The 20,069-nt window shown below is 39.3% G+C and overlaps 1 protein-coding gene across 4 annotated transcripts in view; it reads left to right on the forward strand.

Moving 5' to 3' along the window:
- The first annotated feature begins 1,199 nt into the window (after positions 1-1,199).
- CDC7 (cell division cycle 7) overlaps positions 1,200-20,069 on the forward strand; it is a 28,674-nt gene continuing 9,804 nt past the window's right edge. For 3 of the 4 annotated variants that reach the window (XM_053592309.1, XM_053592310.1, XM_053592308.1), the window contains exons 1-10: positions 1,200-1,310; positions 1,980-2,155; positions 10,499-10,582; positions 10,875-11,010; positions 13,273-13,366; positions 13,449-13,591; positions 15,821-16,070; positions 16,691-16,786; positions 17,559-17,737; positions 18,901-18,983. In XM_053592309.1, the coding sequence (XP_053448284.1) occupies positions 2,065-2,155; positions 10,499-10,582; positions 10,875-11,010; positions 13,273-13,366; positions 13,449-13,591; positions 15,821-16,070; positions 16,691-16,786; positions 17,559-17,737; positions 18,901-18,983 (1,156 nt within the window). In that variant the 5' untranslated portion in view covers positions 1,200-1,310; positions 1,980-2,064. The remainder of the gene's footprint in view (positions 1,311-1,979; positions 2,156-10,498; positions 10,583-10,874; positions 11,011-13,272; positions 13,367-13,448; positions 13,592-15,820; positions 16,071-16,690; positions 16,787-17,558; positions 17,738-18,900; positions 18,984-20,069) is intronic. The other variant, XM_053592311.1, reaches the window with a different exon arrangement.

Consider the following 20,069-nt stretch of genomic DNA (forward strand, 5'->3'; position numbering starts at 1 on the left):
GACTATATAGTCTGACAGGCAGAGGCCTGTCAGTTCCTTTTCATTCAAGTCTCTTCTCTGAAGGAGCTTCCCTGATCATCTCATCAAGATGCCACCTTCCTTAGCTGGGCGTTGTGGCAGGCACCTGTAGTCCCAGCTACTTGGGAGGCTGAGGCAAGAGAATAGCTTAAGCCCAAGAGTTTGAAGTTGCTGTGAGCTGTGACACTACAGCACTCTATGGAGGGCGACATAGTGAGACTCTGTCTCAAAAAAAAAAAAAAAAAAGATGCCAGCTTCCTGGTCACTATCACATCCTTTCATTTTATTTCCTTCAGAGTAATCTGAAAGTATATTTTTCATTTATTCATACATTTATTGCCACCACCTCACTGAAATTTAGCTTAATAAGGGAACGGTGTTTGTCCCGCTGTTTTTAAGTCCAGCTCCTAGAAATCTGCCTACCTCATGGCCAAGGGCTCGATAAATACTATACAATACTATACTATGCAATGCCTGCCTTCCGCTGTGCTCATTTCTAATACAGCTACATACAATCCGAAATTACATTTTAGTTTTTTTTTTTTTTTTTGTAGAGACAGAGTCTCACTGTACCGCCCTCGGGTAGAGTGCCGTGGCGTCACACGGCTCACAGAAACCTCTAACTCTGGGGCTTACGCGATTCTCTTGCCTCAGCCTCCCGAGCAGCTGGGACTACAGGCGCCCGCCACAACGCCCGGCTATTTTTTTGTTGCAGTTTGGCCGGGGCTGTGGGGCCCACCCTCGGCATGTGGGGCCAGCGCCCTACTCACTGAGCCACAGGCGCCGCCCTACATTTTAGTTTTTAATGGATAAGTAAGGTGCTCAACAAAAACGAAGAAAAAGCGGACAGTCAAGAAATTGCCTGTCTTCCATCCATAGAGACCCCAATATCTTGTGTGGCCACAGTATGCAGGGGTGCATCAGAACTCCAGGGCCTGAGACCTTTCTTTCTCTTAATTATCTTCTTTCCTTTAAAATAGCGTTGGGCCTTTAACCTTAGGGTAGACCCTATTTTTAAATAAGGGATTATCCTAAGGCTTTACTTCTGCGACCGCCCTCCTAAGAGTAACACAGTATCGCGCCCAGACCTCGGGGGAAGAAGCACAACGCTAATGCGCAAGCGCCACGGGCGGAGTCCGCGCCGCCGGAGCTTCACAGTGCGCATGAGCAGCTAGTAGCGGCGCGGCGGGAAGTGTGGCGCAGGCGCACTTTGTCGACTCGGTTGGTGGGGAGGCCTTGGAGGCGGCAACCCAGGCATCTAGGGAGCCACAGAAGTCGTACTCTCTTAAACCGTGAGTTTCCGACGGTTTGTTCCATGGCGCCGGGTTGTGAGGGATTAGAAACGAATTCTGGATCGCGACTTCGGTTTTGTCGCAGTGCGGTTCCGTCCCCCGCCCACTTCGACCCCTCCGACCTGCAGCGGGAAAGTCTCGCGCCTGCGCGCTAAGCTTTCGGTCTCGGTCTAGGTCGGGATCTGGGTCTCGGTCTGGGTCTGAGTCTGAGGAAGAAGGTCCTTCCTAACCCAGCTCGCGGCCAGCTCTCTCATTCATTCCCATTCATTCCCTCCTCCCGCCCGGTGCTCGTAGGCAGTGTCGTGTCATTTCTCCACTAACTTGCGTGGGGCTTCGGACAAGCCACAGTGGTCACACGATTTCCTCCCCTAGTCCTTTGCCTCGGGTCAAACTGCCCCTTACCCACGCTGACCGGCAGGCTAGTGCCTGGCTCGCTGCGGCGGCAGCCCCCCAACCCCACTTCCTACCGCTTCATTCAGCCCGCTGCCAGTGTTTCTGGAAGGCGAAAGTAAAGCAAATGAAATTGCTTAGAAATGACCACAGTTTTCCTTCCTTTGGGCGTTTAGACACATGGTGCGTTTTTAAATGTTTGCGCCTTTGAAGAGTAGTGGCATTTTTTAGTGTTTGGTTTAGTAAATGACCTAAACTTCTCTAGCATAATTTTCACAGCTGCCTTGCCTCCGCACCCCCTCCGTGGACGTGACCCCTTTTGCATCTCAGTTGTTTGGTGTTGGAGGCGTCTTTGGGGATTCAGATGGATGAGCCGATGGCTTTTTCTCCCCCACATGACCGGTTTCAGGCTGATGGCTCTGTTAAAAAATACGAGCCGAATTATAAACTTCCAGGTATGTGTTTGATTCCAAAGACGTACAGTTTCAAAGATGTACAGGCAACACTTATGTGTCTTCGATTCCTTTAAAAAAATAACTGAATCTTTAAAGTGAGTTGTAGGTTGATTTAGGAGCATTTTACAAAGCTTCATAAGATCTAGATGTAGGATCGAATTACATTTAGGAGGCAACTTTGTTGTTGCACAGGTGAAGTTGCTATGGCCAAAAGAACACAAAAGTATGATGCCCACACTAGAATTTGTCTTAAGACCCATGTTTAGGTCCTAAAGACCTTGTCTTTACGTACCATATTGTACTTGGATTTAGAAGACGACTATGGAGAAATCTTTACTTAAATATTCAAAAGCAGAATACATTGACAAAAAATGAATGAAATGTTTGTAACAATAAAAAAGCACCATATCTCAGTGTACATCATGAAGTGTTGTTTGAGGGGAGGAGGAGAGGGTCAAGCAGTGTCTGATCTTGGAGGCTAACGTGTCATAGTTCTGCTCTTGTGCAGGACTTGGGACTAAGGAGGCACTCAGTACACCTACTTGTACATGTTTGTTAAATAGAATAGTTCCAATTGACTGTACTTTTTTTTCCCTAAGAGGTAGCTAAATCTTCTTTTTCATCTTTGTCTTAAGTGAATTTTTATTTGCTCCCCATATCCAGTCACCCCAACTGTATCTTCTTAACATCTCTGGCATTGCATTTTCTTTCCATTCCCATTTTCCACCACCTTAATTCATTTCCTTACACTTTGTTCCTGAATTATGGCAGTTTCTTACCTAAACCATCTATTTTCACTTCTTTTCCATCCTCCAGGTCATTTGTACACTGCTATTAGACTAAACCTTTTTTTTTTTTTTAATTTACTCTTCCCCAAAATAGCTAGAACAATCTTAAAATGACACTTTCATCCAGTTACATGAATGCTGTCCCTCCTTCCTTCCAATTTTCTTACAATTACCTGGTTTTCACAGCTTGGCTTTTCTTTACCGCACATTGGACACATAATCCAATAACACAGTCATTGTATATTTGTTTAGCAATGTGTATTTTGACTCTTCAGTTTCTACTATAAGCTCCTTGAAGGCAGTATCTCCTAGTTTCTGACTTATGTTGTGTCTTCAGAGGAGTGTGAATGGATGACTCTGACTTGGTTCTAGCATTATGTTCAGGATAACGCTGCTATTCTAATATTCTGAAAATCTGCTGAGAAATAAAGAATGGAGTGAATTTTATTCCAAATTTCAAAAGTATTATAGCCTTTCTGTAACCGAATGTTGGATAACATAATGGCTGCGATAATTTATACAACATGCTGTAACTTTACTCATAGTTCTTTTTTTATATGACCCTTAATAAAAGCTATGCTTATTAAAAAAAAAAACAAACATTACTTCAGGTAGGAGAAAAGCTGATGAGTTCCAGGCACATAGCTCTCTTTTGATCTAATTGGAGAAGTCAAGTTAGATTATGAGACAGTGACGTGCCTGGACCTCATCAGCTTTACTCCTTGTTGAAGTTGCTTTTGCTATATCGTTGCATTTCCAGAACCTAATAGTATCCAGCACATAATATGTGTAGGTGCTTGAAAATATTTGAATGAACAATTTAATGTGAGAATATAAAGTAAAATTCTTAGTGTAATGGATGAGTAGTCTGGCCTTTTGTTTTGAATTATTTGTCAGATTTTTATAACATTTTTCTAATAAAAATTATACATGCTTATTTAAGGAAGTTTAAAAAGTATAGAAAGCCTGGGCAGCGCCTGTGGCTCAGTGAGTAGGGTGCCGGCCCCATATGCCGAGGGTGGCGGGTTCAAACCCAGCCCCGGCCAAACTGCAACAACAAAAAAAAATAGCCGGGCGTTGTGGTGGGCGCCTGTAGTCCCAGCTACTCGGGAGGCTGAGGCAAGAGAATCACGTAAGCCCAAGAGTTAGAGGTTGCCGTGAGCCGTGTGACACCACGGCACTCTACCGAGGGCGGTACAGTGAGACTCTGTCTCTACAAAAAAAAAAGTATAGAAAGCCAAAGTAAAATGTTATCTCATCATTCAGATATTGCCATGGTTGACATTTTGTTAGGTATGCGTAATTACATTTTTTAAAAAACTAAATTGGGGTCTTCATTTATTTCTAATCTCCGTTTTTTTGCTTAATATATATATATCTTGAATGTTTCTCATGTACTTAAATTTTCTCCAACTTGATTTAAGTTCCATAATATAATGTGCTATAATTTAATAACTTTTTATTGTTGAACCTTTAGATCATTTTCCATTTTTCCCTATTAAGAAAAATACTGCAGGCTCAGCACCCGTAGCTCAGTGAGTAGGATGCCAGCCACATACACCAAAGGTGGTGGGTTCGAGCCTCGCCCAGGCCTGCTAAACAACAATGACAACTGCAACCAAAAAATGGCTGGGCGTTGTGGTGGGCACCCGTAGTCCCAGCTGTTTGGGAGGCTGAGGCAAGAGAATCGCTTAAGCCCAAGAGTTTGCGGTTGCTGTGAACTGTGATGCCACTGCACTCTACCGAGGGTGACATGATGAGACTCTGTGTCAAAAAAAAAACAAAAAGAAAACTGCAGTGCACATACTATATATATGACATAACACTGGTCAAGTGTTTATCCTTTCATTGTTTCAGCAAGCTTTTTTTTTTCTAAAGTATGTACTATATGTAAAGTTTAGTGAGAAAGATTGTTCAACAAAAGAATGGAGTAAAAACTAGTTATATACTGACTATTTCCTCCATGTGATTTATCTCTACAGGGAGGTTTCCATGTGTTAAATGGATGCCCTTGGCTCTTGCTTCAGAGATGGTTTATAGTACCATTTTTGTTTGACTAGGACAGATGTAGTTTACATCTGTTGTCTCAGTATATTTATTGGTGCCCCCTTTCACTCTCAGGAGTGTACATGTTTGGGCTAAATTGTACGCATCTGTAGTTGGAGGAACTGTAAATCATACAGTACATGTAACTCTAGAATAAGCATGACTGTATTCCTGGAGTGTCAGTTCTGCTACTTAGTAAGATATTAAAAACGTTTCTTTATATGATGAACACTTACTAAATATCTATTAAGTGCACTTTTCTAGGTGCTAGGAATAAATCATGTCAACAGTCACCAAGTACAGAAACAGGGAGTATAGTTAAGGAGGCTATTGCTATAGTAAAGCCTACTTGGATATACAGTATTATGTAGCACAAAATAAAATTTACTTAAAATTTCAAAACAGAAAGAAGCCTAGACCTTCATATATAAAAATGGGCATTTAAATTATTTTCTAGCATGTTATGGACTTTTCAGGATCTTCCCTGTAATCTTCAAAGTATGTATTTGTCCCTTTCTTTAACACTGTTGTCCAACTTTTGACATGAATGCTTTTTTCCGCTTTCTGCTCCCACATTTCCCACTTTAGAATTTGAGGATATCCCATTCACTTCAGTCCTAGGAAATTTTACTGTTGTTTAAAAATATCAAAGTTGTTCTGTATTGACAGTAAACTTTAAACATTTTTAATTTTTAAAATATGGGTAAGTTGGCAGCGCCTGTAGCTCAGTGGGTAGGGTGCCAGCCACATACACTGAGGCTGGTGGATTCTAACCCAGCCTGGGCCAGCTAAAAACAATGGTGACAACAAAATAGTCAGGCACCTGTAATCCCAGCTACTTGTGAGGCTGAGGCAAGAGAATTGCTTAAGCCCAAAGGTTGCTGTGAGCTGTGACACCAGGGCACTACCTAGGGCAGCATAGTAACACTCTGTCTCAAAAAATATATATGTAAAAGATAAATAGGCTCGGTGCCTGTGGCTCAAGCAGCTAAGGCACCAGCCACATATACCTGAGCTGGCGGGTTCAAATCCAGCCCAGGCCACCAAACAACAATGATGGCTGCAACCAAAAAAGAAAAAAAAAATAGCCAGGTGTTGTGGTGGGCGCCTGTAGTCCTAGCTACTTGGGAGGCGGAGGCAGGAGAATCACTTGAGCCCAGGAGTTGGAGGTTGCTGTGGTCTGTGATCTCACTGCACTCTACCCAGGGCAACAACTTGAGGCTCTGTCTCAAAAAATAAATAAATAAATAAATATGGGTAAGTACATGAGAATTGAATCGTCACCTGGAAGCACATTAAGCTTACATAGCTATTCACATGGCTTGTGCATTCCCGCACTTACTGTAATCTGAGCTGGCAGTTAGCCAGTATCTCTACTACTAGTTAGCAGCTCACGTTCATGCAGAGTGAAAGTCCAAAGTGCAGAGCTCATAGAAAAACCACAGACTGTTACAGTTGGAATGTAAAGTTTGTCTGATTCAACCCCTTTGTTTTACAAGTTAAGGAACTGATGGTTCATGACAAGACTTGAATCCAGATCTTTAGATTCCAGGGTCCTCTATATCAGCACCATCCAATGAAACTTTCTGTGACAATGGAAATGTTTCTGTACTCACCTGTGGCTAGTGCAACTTAGGAAAAGAATTTTTAGCTTTAATTAATTAAAAAAAATTTTTTTTTCTTTTTGAGACAAAGTCTCACTCTGTTGCCCATGCTAGAGTTGCATGGTGTCATGCCTAGCTCACGGCAACCTCAAACTCCTGGGTTTGAGTGATCTTCCTGCCTCTGCTTCTGAAGTAGCTGGGACTACACAGTGCCCCCTGCCATGACGCCTGGCTAATTTTTCAACTTAGAAATTGAAAATGAAAATTTTTTTCAAATTTTCAACAGGGGTCTTGCTCTTGCCCAAGCTGGTCTCTAACTCCTGAGCTTAAGCAGTCCTCCCACCTTGATCCCATGGAGTGTTAGGATTACAGGCGAGATCCACTGTACCTGGCCAATTACTTTAAATTTTAGTAGCTACATGAAAGTAGTGGGCAGTACAGCTATTTCATTCTACTATAGAGTTTTCAGTATTACTTATCACACACAAAACAAAACATGCACACAAACACTGGAATACAATTAGTAATGAAACAGGTACCAACATTAAAATATGTCACATCTCACTTCTAACACCACTTGTCAGGGCCCAGGACTGGCCAGGTCTCGGGCCTGGCTTAACTAGGTTCTGGACGTGGACCGCTAAGCTACTTTGCTCAGGAACAATTGCTCTTAGGTGCCTGAGGGCTATCTACTTCCATAGGGCAGAGAGAGATTCTTAGAGTAAAGCAGTCTTAGAATAGATAGATCTTAGTCTTTAGCAGAGCTTGGTAATCTTCAGCAGAGAGACACCGTGCTGGTGTTCTGCAGGCAGGAGAGGAGACAGAGTCAGAGTAAGCGTGTCTGTGATAGAATGCCCACGCTCCCGCCTGCCTTCTCCAGCCTAATATAAGGCTGATCTCGTGCCTCTCAACACCACAGGTGTAGAGACTGCCAATTCACCACTGCTCTCATCTCGCCAGCTCTCCTGCTTGTTAGGAGCGCTAAATCCCTCTCCATGCCCTTTCCATCAAGGCGTTCCATTATTGAACTATACAGGTATTTCTTAGAACTCTCACTCCTCCTAGCCATAGCTATACGGGCTACTACAAAAATATTTCATCATTATCTAAACACCATTAATTATAAAGGTACACCATTATTTTATGTTACTTTCAGAAGTGCTGCCAGTTACACTGTGACAATGCTTTTCTCTCAAGGGTTAAAGAAGTGCTTCTTCAAGTCACTAACACCTATTTTGTAAGTTCTGATGCTGTTTGACAACAATTGTAATGTGGATTTCCAGAGTTGATAAAATTGTGTCTTAGACTCAAAGAAATGTAACATTAAATTAGTGCCCCTGTGTGGTGCCTTTCCTGTGACAGTGGAATTTGAAGCTGTTTGGAACTGACACTCATTAGGAGAGATTTTAATGGACTATGGCAACTGTAGACTGCTAGAAAGCCAGCTTTTTCCCCAGGCCTTGGTGTTGGCTTCCAGAGTGAAGTAGTGTCATAGCTGATAGTGAAGTAGCTCATGCTGCTGATACTGTCTTTGGCTTCATTTGTTGTGACTTCTAAACTTTAGCTTTTTTTTTTCCCTCCAGCTATATCTGGATGCCCATTATGATAATAATTGTTTATTCAACCAATGTTCCAAGCACTGTTCTAACTAGGAGCTGAGTATATTGTGGTGAATTGTACAAACAGGGGACCTGAATTGATGGAGCTTATATTCTAGCGAAAGGGGCAGACAGTGAAAAATTAAAATAAGGAGGATAATTTTATAGTGGATAAGTAACTCTGAAGACAATAAATGGGGTAATAGGAGGAATGCAATTTAAGTGGACTATGACTATTGAGCAAGAAGTCATAGCAAGCATGAAGTTACAAGGGAAGAACGTTTCAAGCTGAGGGGCTAATGAGAGCAAAAGCCCTTAAGAAATAGTGTTAATAACAGTAACTGTAACAATAAGAGTTACCACTGTCATTTATCTGTTTACTATGTGCCCAGCATTGTGTTGAAAGCTTTACTTAGATGTATTATTTCATTTAATCTGCACAGTATCTAAATGACGTGGATACTGTTATTGTTCCTATTCTATAGATAGAGAAAACTAAGATTCACAGAGATAAGCTATATGCTGAAGTAAAGTCATACTGGTTTTTGAATAGTGGAGCTAGTATTCTAAATCCCACCCCTCCGATTTCCAAACTAGTACACATAATTGCTGTGTTACATTGCCTCTTGCATTAAAATCCATGAAGACCTGGTATGGTGGCTCATGGTGGCTCGCACCTATAATCCTAGCTTTAGGAGACCGCTGGAGAATCACTTGAGACCAGGAGTTACTAGACTGGGCAACATAGTAAAACACCCATTTCTACAGAAAATTTAAAAATTAGCTGGGCAGGGTAGCAGGCGCCTGTAGTCTTACCTATTCAGGAGAGTGAACCAGGAGCCTAGGACTTTGAGATTGCAGTGAGCTATGATTATGTCACATGCTTCTATATTCTAGCCCAGTTTAAGTAGTAAATTCTTCCCATTTCCTTAGATGGGTTGATACAGTGGGAAGAACCCTGGAGTACATCTTTCTGGCCTCTTATTTGGTCTTCAGCTCATGTTTCTCTTGCTGTTTAAGTCCATTCTCCACTTGTCATTTTTTCAGCTTAAAAACTTCCCTGGCTTTTATTTGCATTCTCTACTTTTCCCCTCCTCAGCCACATTTTATATCTCTCTGCCCCCCTCCATCATCCATGCCTTTTTCCTTTCCCATGTCTTTACATACATTTCCTTCCTAAATGTCTTTTTCCATTTTTGCTACTTGGTGAATGAATGCTTCAGAACATAGCTTAGCTGTCCCCTGAAGGCTTCCCAGCACCTTCTGAAGTGTTTATCACCCTCCCCATATTATGCATTCCTTTATTACAATTATCACCTTGTATTAAGAGTGATAACATCTGTCTCCTCCAGTAGACCTGAGCTCTCAGTGGCTGCATCACATTTATTCATTTTTTAATATGCCCACTGCTGAGCATTTTAAAAAGTGTTTGTTCAATGAATGAGTTCTGTAGACATCAGCAATATCACTGTGAAATTAGGCAAATTACTTCACTTCCCTTAAAAATCAAGATAATAATTCCAGTTCTGCCATTATCACAGTGCTGTTGTGACAGTCTGAAAAGATAATGCATTGTGAAACTGCTTTGAAAATGTCTTAAATGGTTATGCTGTGCAGAATGTTATTATAATTTAAAGTAGCTGATGCTTGGCCTAGATATTGTAATGAAATGTGAAGGCTTTTATGTAGTACTCTTTTGTATCTAGTAGTGTATTGGATTTAAAAAGTTTTAACCATGTTTTCATAAAGAGCTTATATTTATTTGAAAGTAGCAGTTTATCTGCTATCAAGGATAGAGGATATTAGTGATTGGGACCAATTTTTAAAAAAATTTGTTAACACGCCTGACAGCTTTAGTAGGCTTTCTTGCTGAGACTAAAATATTTAGTATATAAGACTTTTCTAAGTCTTTTTTATCTTTTTGTATCTTTTTGTATCTTCGTGGGAAGGAAGTAGTTTTCAAGGTCATTGCATCCTTGTCATGCCATCCAGTGATAACAGCACAAAATATTTAGTTACTTTAAAGCTTAGCTTCTTTGTGTTGTAGTGTATGCAGTAACAGTGTATCTGTTAGTGTGTAATGCCAGTGAGGTAGAAATTTGCTGTGTGAAATTCTGGGACTGTCGTTTTTGTCTCTTTAAGGGGTGTATATGAATTACAGCAACTTGATGGAGTTTTAATTATTATCGTTTTAAGTTATATTAAAATACTTATGTGTTAGAATTTATTTCATTGAGGTTTTTAATTTATGAAGTTATAAAATATACTCTCATTGATAATAACTGTACGTTCTTATTTCCCTAATAGGCATTAAAAAAGATATTGAGAAGCTTTATGAAGCTGTACCACAGCTTGGTAATCTGTTTAAGATTAAGGACAAAATTGGAGAAGGTACTTTGGAATATATTTTATTATTTATACAAGTTTTATTTTCCTGCTATTTCTTTGTATAATCCTGGTTTTCATTACTATTATTGAAAAATACACTACTTCTTTAAATATTAAGACCATGGTTATATGACTAAATAAGATAATAGCTGTTCTTCTTTTGTGTAAATAAAGAATAAATAATATTTATAGTAAAATGAACAGTGCTATTTTAATCTATTATGTTACTAAAAGCATTGTTCCACTAATATTTTTAAAAACCCAGTGCTGAAAAATCTAATAAATTGTTTTACAGGCACTTTCAGCTCTGTTTATTTGGCCACAGCACAGTTACAAGTAGGACCTGAAGAGAAAATTGCTCTAAAACACTTAATTCCAACCAGTCATCCTATAAGAATTGCAGCTGAACTTCAGTGCCTAACAGTGGCTGGGTAGGCAATTTAATAGTGAACAGCTTTATATAATTTATAAGATTTTAAAGTAGATGCTTAATAGAGATGATGAGTTTGTACATGAATCACATACATTTTGCAGTCAAGTGTTTGCGATTTGCTAGTACTTTTCATCTAACCTTGCAGTAGTTATTTAAATTTATATAATTCTTTTAGAGTGGATTTCCCTTGAGGCTCAGCTTGACTTCCCATCCTTCTGCCACTTCTTTTTGGAAGCTTTCTGGCAAATCATAAGCCTTGGCTTTCATCATTTATAATAGTTTTTTTTTTTTGCAGTTTTTTTTGGCCAGGGCCAGGTTTGAACCCGCCACCTCCAGTATATGGGGCTGTCGCCCTACTCCTTCAGCCACAGGTGCTGATTTTTTTTTTTTTTTTTTTTTTGTAGAGACAGAGTCTTACTCCATTGCCCTCTGTAGAGTGCCTTGGCATCACACAGCTCACAGCAACCTCCAACTCCACTGGGCTCAGGTGATTCTCTTGCCTCAGCCTCCCCAGTAGCTGAGACTACAGGCGCTTGCCACAACACCTGGCTAATTTTTTGTTGTAATTTGGCCAGGGCCAGGTTTGAACCTGCGACCCTCCGTATATGGGGCCAGCACCCTACCCACTGAGCCACAGGCGCTGCTGTATAATGTTTTTTTTAATGTAGGGCATTCACATTTCACATCTCCCCAATTATTGACAATCTCATCTTACATTTAGAACAACAGAATCATGGTGTATCTTTCTCCATGGTTTCTCAGCTAGTTCATTCCTGTCAATACATGGACATGGTCTAGTATCTTTTTTTTTTTTTAATTGTTGGAGATTCATTGAGGGTATAAGAAACCAGGTTACACTGATAGCATTTATTAGGTAAAGTCCCTTTTACAATTGTGTCTTGCCCCCAAAAGGTGTGTCACCCACCGAGACCCCACCCCCTTCTTCCTTCCCTCTCTCTGCTCTTCCTTTCCCCCACTCCTATTCCTTTTCTCTCTCTCTCTCTGCTCTCCCTTCCCCCACCCGCCATGATCTAGTATCTTACTCCTCCTGAACTTCCCTCCCTGTTCCAGCTGCTCCATCATTTCTGTGCTCTCCTTCATAGCCAGATTTCTCAAGAATTGTTTACACCTACTGTTTTCACTTCCAGCCCCCTCTTCCACTACCTGCACACTCCAGCGTGGCAACCCCCCTCCATGCTAAACTGAAGGTACTTTAGGTAACGTCCCTTCTCTAAAGAGCCCTAACTCTGCGCATCATTTAACAGGATGGCTTTGAACTGTTGTCCTTAGGCTTTGGTAGTAGCACGCCCTCCTGGTTTTCTTCCTTCCTCATTTGGCCTTTCATTTTCAGTACCTTTGTCAGTTCATCGTCTTGTACCTGATGCCTAAGTGTTGGAGTTCTTCAGTGCTTGATCTTTGGCATTCTTTCTCTGTATTCTTCCTTAGTACCCTGTATTTCCACATGGCTGACAGTAACAATTCCTAAAAGTAGATATCTAACTTCAGACCTTTTATCTTAACTGCAGATTTGTACCGATTTAACAGTTGGGTGCCTGATTGATAACTCAAAATAAATATGGCAAAAACTAAATTTTAACCCATTTTCCCTGCCAAAAACACCCATCAGAACAAATATTCTTGTTTATCTACCTCCACAAATGACACTACCATCCACCTAATCCATCATGCCAGAAACCTAGTTTCTCCATTTCTCTTCTAAACCACATCCAAGTCCTTATTGCCTTCAGAATGTATCTAAAGAACGCATGCATCTCTTTCTGCTTTCTCTGCCATTACTCAGCCCACGCCTAGACTACTGTAGCCTGCTTCTTCGTTTACTCCTTTAACTCCATCTTGACACAGCAGCCAGAATGATCATTAAAATATGAAATGTGTATGCATATAACATAAACCAGATGTTCCACACTTCAAATCTTTCAAATTATTTTTTTAAATGTATTACCTTCATATCTGCTACTATGTCAATTTCTTCTTTTCCTTTACTTCTCATTCTCCTGCTTCCCTAGTTAAAACTATAATTATCTCATGTTTGAATTATAGTAAACTCATAACTGGTGGTATTTTTGTTTTAAAAGAAAACTTTATCTCTAATATAAGTCACTTAAATGTTTATACTGTCTTATATGATGATGAGTTTGAAGTCAGTTTTCTAGCAAATATGTATATGTTGCTAAATGAGGCATAAAGTTTCAGTTCATTTGACCTTTCGTCTAAAGTTCATTGTGCTTTTCTCCACTAGGGGGCAAGACAATGTCATGGGAGTTAAATACTGTTTTAGGAAAAATGATCATGTGGTTATTGCTATGCCATATCTGGAGCATGAGTCCTTTTTGGTAGGTTTTAGTATTTCTTTCTAAACATTTAATTGAAAACAATTTTCATCCATAACTCATTTCAATCATAACTTTATTTTAGGACATTTTGAATTCTCTTTCCTTTCAAGAAGTACGGGAATATATGTTTAATCTGTTCAGAGCTTTGAAACGCATCCATCAGTTTGGTATTGTTCACCGTGATGTTAAGCCCAGCAATTTTTTGTATAACAGGCGCTTGAAAAAGTAAGTATGAAGAGTTACTAGGAAATACTTACTTGAATGAATTTGTGCTAGGGGTTCTATCTCTCCCATTTTTATGTATGTATTTTTTGGAGACAGGGTCTCCCTTTGTTGCCCAGGATGGGGTACAATGGTTTCATCATAGCTTACTGCAACCTCACCCTCCTGGGCTTGAGTGATCCTCCTGTCTCTGCCTCCCAAGTATCTGGGACTTTGTCCCCACCAACATATCCGGCTGATTTTTCTATATTTTGTAGAGACACAGTCTCACTCTTCCTCAAGCTGGTCTTGAATTCCTGAGATTAAGAGATCCTCCCACCTTGGCGTCCCAGAGTGCTAGGATTACCAGCATGAACCACCATGCCCGGCCATCTTTTTTTTTTTTTAAATAAAATATTTTTATTATCTATATTTCAGGTATTCAGCATGATGTTGTGAGATACATAGTAAAAAAAGGTTTCCATAGTGAAGCAATAAATATATTCATCTCAGTTACCCATTTTTTATTGTTTTTCTAGCAAAAGCAGGTAAACTTTACTCACTTGGCATGTCATGTACAGTATAATTTTATTATCTGTCGTCTTCCTGTTGCACAGCTTATCTCTAGACATGTTTGTCTTCTACTTTGTGTCCTCCATTGTATATCTCTTAGACATAGTTCATACTGCCATGGCCATGCACAGATTATTTCTTTTTCTTTTTTTTTTTGAGACAGAGCCTCAAGCTGTAGCCCTGGGTACAGTGCTGTGGCATCACAGCTCACAGCAACTTGTAACTCCTAGGCTCGAGCAATTTTCCTGCCTCCATGTCCCAGGTAGCTAGGACTGCAGGCGCCCGCCACAACACCTGGCTATTTTTTGTTGCATCTATCATTGTTTGGCGGGCCCAGGCTGGATTCGAACCCGCCAGCTCAGGTGTATGTGGCTGGCGCCTTAGCCGCTTGAGCCACAGGCGCCAAGCCCACAGATTATTTCTGTTTCAAATTTTCATTGTAATTAGGATGGGAAATGCAGTGAAAAAGAAGATAACCTTGTATTAGTAAAATAGTGTACATCATTAGATGTACTATGGTTTGGTGGAAGTGGGACTTAGCTAAAGGGGACTTAGAAGAAGTCTAATCTTTTTTAACCTAACACGTCTGTTATCTCTGGGCTTCATTTTTATTTTCTAGTAAATGAGAGATTGAATCACATGATAGTCCATTTCCTGTTTCAACACTAAAGTTGTATGTGTATCTATATATTTATACATATATCTATATATTTAATGGTGATTATGTACATAGAGTCATTATAAGCTGAAAAGAACTTAAATACTGCTCCTTATATAATGGATCATGTTGAGTATGATAAGATTAAAACTACAAGTTCTTTTTTTTTTTTTTTTTTGAGACAGAGTCTCACTTTGTCATCCTTGGTAGAGTGCCATGGTGTGATAGCTCACACCTCAAACTCTAGGGCTCAAGTAATTCTCTTGCCTCAGCCTCCCAAGTAGCTGGGACTACAGGCACCAGCCACAACATCCGGCTGTTTAATTTAGAGACAGGGTCTTGCTCTGGCTCAGGCTGTTCTCGAACCTGGGAGCTCATGCAGTTCACTTGCCTTGGCCTCCCAGAGTGTTAGGATTATAGGTGTGAGCCACTGCAAAAACTATCACTTCTCTTTTGGGCTTTTATGGTCCTGACTTTTCTCAAAAGTTCTTTTCTCTAAGTTCAATTTTAAAACCAAAATTTCATTGTTTTACCTTGCTTAATTAGAAATTATCTGCTATGATGCTATCTTTGCCATAATTAGAGAACAAAGAATTGGGCTTATTTCATGTACTGCTCTTTTGCTTTATCAGCACAGGTCATTGGAAAAAGAGAGAAAAGATTGATTGTTGGATATATCTTTCTTTTTTTTTTTTTTTTTAAGGAAGAAGCAGCTAAATTTTTATTTCAGGGTCTCTGATTAGAACTTTTAATCTAGTCCAGTCAAATTATTTTTGATAAAATCAAAGTGAAGAAAAAACTTTTCAGCCTGGGGTATCTTTCTTAATTTTCAATCCCAGTGAGCTATTAAATTCTTACTTTGTCTGGAAAGCTTATTTTTCTTACCTTTTTTCAGGAATATTATAAATTCTTAATTGATTCCCAAAACAATTACCATTTTTATATGAAGATGGTTTGATGTTATGATGTTACTAAGCTTTACTCATTAAAAGGAGTAAAAAATGCTTAATTTTGTTTTTTAGATACGCCTTGGTAGACTTTGGTTTGGCCCAAGGAACCCATGATACAAAAATAGAGCTTCTCAAATTTGTCCAGTCTGAAACTCAGCAGGAAGGTTGTTCACAAAACAAATCCCACACAATCACAGGAAACAAGATTTCATTGAGTGGCCCAGCACCTAAGGAGCCGGATCAACAGTCTACCACAAAAACTTGTGCTAAAAGACCCTACACAAATGCACAAATTCAGATTAAACAAGGAAAAGACGGAAAGGTTCTGCCTCTTTAATTTCTTAAGCATTGATATTGTTTTAGAAGTGTACTCCTTCAACCAATAGAGGGAGATATAATACTAGGATAGTACTTCTAATTTTAAAAACTTCTTTTTACATTTGTTACATGTGTTCAATTGATTGGATATTAAAATAAGATTTACATTGAAGCATTTTGCTCATTATTTCAAAACTAACATTTATTTTGCCAATTTATAATATATTGCCATTATGTATTAAAAATTATATGACAAAAATAGAAAATAATTTTCCCTGCATGTTGAAAAGTTCAGAATAATTATCGTTTTTGAAAGAAAGCATTAATTATAGGAGAAAAATTCTGAAGTGTCTATCTCCATTTTAGCTGCACAGCAAAATGTAACATCCATGCAGGTGGTTTTGAATTTTTTATTTATATTTGTGGACTATGATAACATTGTGTATGGGTGTGAGTTCTGTCTAGACTATTTTCTCCTTTCACAGAAGTGTTTTGGTGCCTGAGAATGACTTGGATGCAGCATATGTCATGTTACTTAACTCTTTAAAAACGGTAGCAGAGTACAGCTGGCAGAAAGTGTTACAGATATAATCCTTATTTTCCTTGTTTTTGTTGGTATTGTAGGAGGGATCTGTAGGCCTTTCTGCCCAGCGCTCTGTTTTTGGAGAAAGAAATTTCAATATACACAGCTCCATTTCACATGAGAGCCCTGCAGTGAAAGTAAGTAATGTAGCTTAATAGTGCAATGGTCAGTCAGCCAAACACTCGGGAATCTAGGTAATCACTAGGTTAGCATGTACTTTCAGCAGTTTTTTAAAAGTAGAGTTTGCCTTTGGCAGAGGTATTATTGCTTTGAGCATTTAATCAAAACTTTGGTTTTCTTCAGCTTTTCTCTGAACTTTTCTGGTGAAATTTTTCATCATTTTTTGGTTAGCTGACTATTGTTGCTGTTTTCTTAGAGGAACATTTTAGAATATTAAAGCCTTTTCTGCCATTGTTGGAATGTGAGCTCCCAAAATGTAATAAAGTTCTGACATATAGTTGATAGCGTAAAGATGTTGGTAAAGTTAATAAAATTGTTGTCAATCAATGTTAGATGGTTTTAAATTGATTTCTATCTTGCAGCAGCTGGACAGCATGAGCCAATACATTAAAACTCTGGTTTTAGCCAATGTAATTGTGCAGTTTACAGTTCTGAAATGGAGTTAGACACTAGAACGTTACTGTTTTATACTTTTTGTAATATATTAAGAAAAGTTTTAATAAAGTATAATTAGTCAAATATTTGCCAAACTAAGACTAATTAGATTTTAATACATGTATAAGGTTATAGGTAAACTCAAAAAAATCTAAACATTGTAATAGACAACTGTTCATTTACAATTCAGTAGCATATTCAGTGCCTTTTAAAGCTATGCTTTTTGCCATGCTAATATTTGAGAACATCATGTTAAGTGTCATCAAAGTAGAAAATTTGACTTTTCTTTTACAGCTTATGAAGCAGTCAAAGACTGTGGATGTACTATCTAGAAAGTTAGCAACAAAAAAGAAGGCTGTTTCTACAAGAGCTATGCATAGTGGTGTGACAAGGAAAACTGCCAGTTCTTGCCCAACTAGCCTGCCCTGTGACTGCCATGCAACAGATAAAGTTTGCAGTATTTGCCTTTCAAGGTAATATGTTTTGATGGTTTTATAAAATCACTAGCATGCTGCCAGCCAAGGTTAGAAATTGCATTGATTTTGCTGGATGATTGATTAAGTGAGTGAAAGGGCACAAGGTAGATCTGTAAACTACACGAGCATTGATACAGAGCAGTCCTTGAGCAAAGGATAACTATTGTCACATATTGCTCATTTGACAGGGACATGCCCTTTGGAAAATAACATTTGCTTTTAATGCAAATATTTGGTGTGGTGGTGGGCAGAATAGCCTTTTTAGAGGCTTAGAATTATATATTTTGCTTGCTGATATAATCTTTCTGTTTTCTTTTATTCCTGCCTATGTGGAATAATCAGAACCAAGTAGTAGAGCTCTTCTCTTACTCCCATTTCAAATCTTTGGCTCATAAATTCCTTCCTTCCTTTCAAGGCTTAGCTTTCCTGTAATCCTAGTACTTTGGCAGGCTGAGGAGGGTGGATTGCCTGAGCTCACAGGTTTGAGACCAAGCAAGACCTTGTCTTCTAAAAAAAAAAAAAATAGCTGGGTGTTGTGACAGGCACCTGTAGCCCCACCTTCTTGGGAGGCTGAGGCAAGAGAATTGCTTGAGCCCAAGAGTTTGAGGTTGCTGTGAGGTATGATGCAACAGCTCTCTATCGAGGGCAACAAAGTGAGACTTTGTCCCAAAAAAAAGAAAAAGACTTAGCTTTCATCAAGTCTTTCCTGATTAACACAAATAAATAAGTGAATAAGTAATTATCCCTAACAAATAAGGTTACCTGAAAACGTTTCTTGGAGTAAGTCCAGGGAACCAGAAGGGGGCGCAGCCAGAAAAAGCAAACTCTAGGATGTTCATTATGGTAGATTTACTTTATTTTTAAATTTTTTTATTTTTAATTTTTTTTAGAGACAGAGTTTCACTTTGTTACCTTGGTAGAGTGCCGTGGCATCACAAGTCACAGCACCCTCCAGCTCTTGGGCTTAGGCAATTCTCTTGCCTCAGCCTCCCAGTAGCTGGGACTACAGGCACCGGCCACAAGGCCTGGCCAAGGTTTACTTTATAATAACTTCGTATAGCTATCAAGGCAAAATATACTGCGAACTAAATTGATAAGTATTATTTTTTGGATTTTAGTTCAACTTTGACATAACTAAAGAAATCTTATTTCATTATAAGACGTCAGCAGGTTGCCCCTAGGGCAGGTACACCAGGATTCAGAGCACCAGAGGTCTTGACAAAGTGCCCCAATCAAACTACAGGTATGTTGCACTGGAAATACAGAACCCAAATAGATTATTTAATGATCTTTGTCTATTTATGACTAATATTTGAGTTCTGCTTTTAATTAAATTATGTTAAGTGTGTTCTGGCAGTGTGGCGTTCCAATTTTGGATATGCTGTTATTCTTCATGAAAGTTTTTAATCTTCCTTTTGTTTCTTAACAGTTTTTTCCCATAGACTACATTTTGCTTATTTACTTACAAGATGATATCACCCTTATGGGAAAAAAATTGTTTTTGCTAACTTAAGACTTGCAGGGTTTTATCTGTTTGCCTTATACCTTAAAAGTTTTCTGTGATGTGTTTGATTAAAATTACTTGTTACTGTATAAACAGTGTAATAGTAGTTAAAAGATTTTGAGGCCAGACTCCGTGACTCATGCTGATAATCCTGGCACTTTGGAAGACCAAGGTGGGAGGATTGCTTGAGGCAAGGAGTTTAAGACCAGCCTAAGTAAGATAGCAAGACCCTATCTCTTAAAAAAATGTATAGGGTGGGCAGTGCCTGTGGCTCAGTAGGTAGAGTACAGGCCCCATATACCGAGGGTGGAGGTTTGAACCCAGCCCCAGCCAAACTGCAATAAAAAGTGGCCAGGCGTTGTGACGGGCACCTGTAGTCCCAGCTACTTGGGAGGCTGAGGCAAGAGAATCGCCTAAGCCCAGGTGTTGGAGGTTGCTGTGAGCTGTGATGCTACGGCACTCTACTGAGGGCAATATGATGAGATTCTGTCTCTTAAAAAAAAAAAAGTATATATATATATACACACACTACATCCCTATATATATGTATGTGTATGTACATATACATATATAGGAAAATTAGCCAGGCATGGTGGTATGTGCCTATAGTTCCACTACCTTGTGAAACTGAGGTCGGAAAAATGTTTGAGTCCAGGAGTTTGAGGTTACAGTGAGCTATGAAAATGCTACTACATTCTAGTCTGGGCAACAGAGTGAGATCCTGTCTCAAAAAAAAAAAAAAAAAAAAGATTTTGAAAAAGAGAAAAGCCTTATAATCTAAAAAGTTGACATGGAGCTGGAACCCAGGAAACACCTTGTTGAATG

The sequence above is a fragment of the Nycticebus coucang genome, chromosome 5, assembly GCF_027406575.1.
Source record: "Nycticebus coucang isolate mNycCou1 chromosome 5, mNycCou1.pri, whole genome shotgun sequence".
Taxonomy (NCBI): Eukaryota; Metazoa; Chordata; class Mammalia; order Primates; family Lorisidae; genus Nycticebus; species Nycticebus coucang.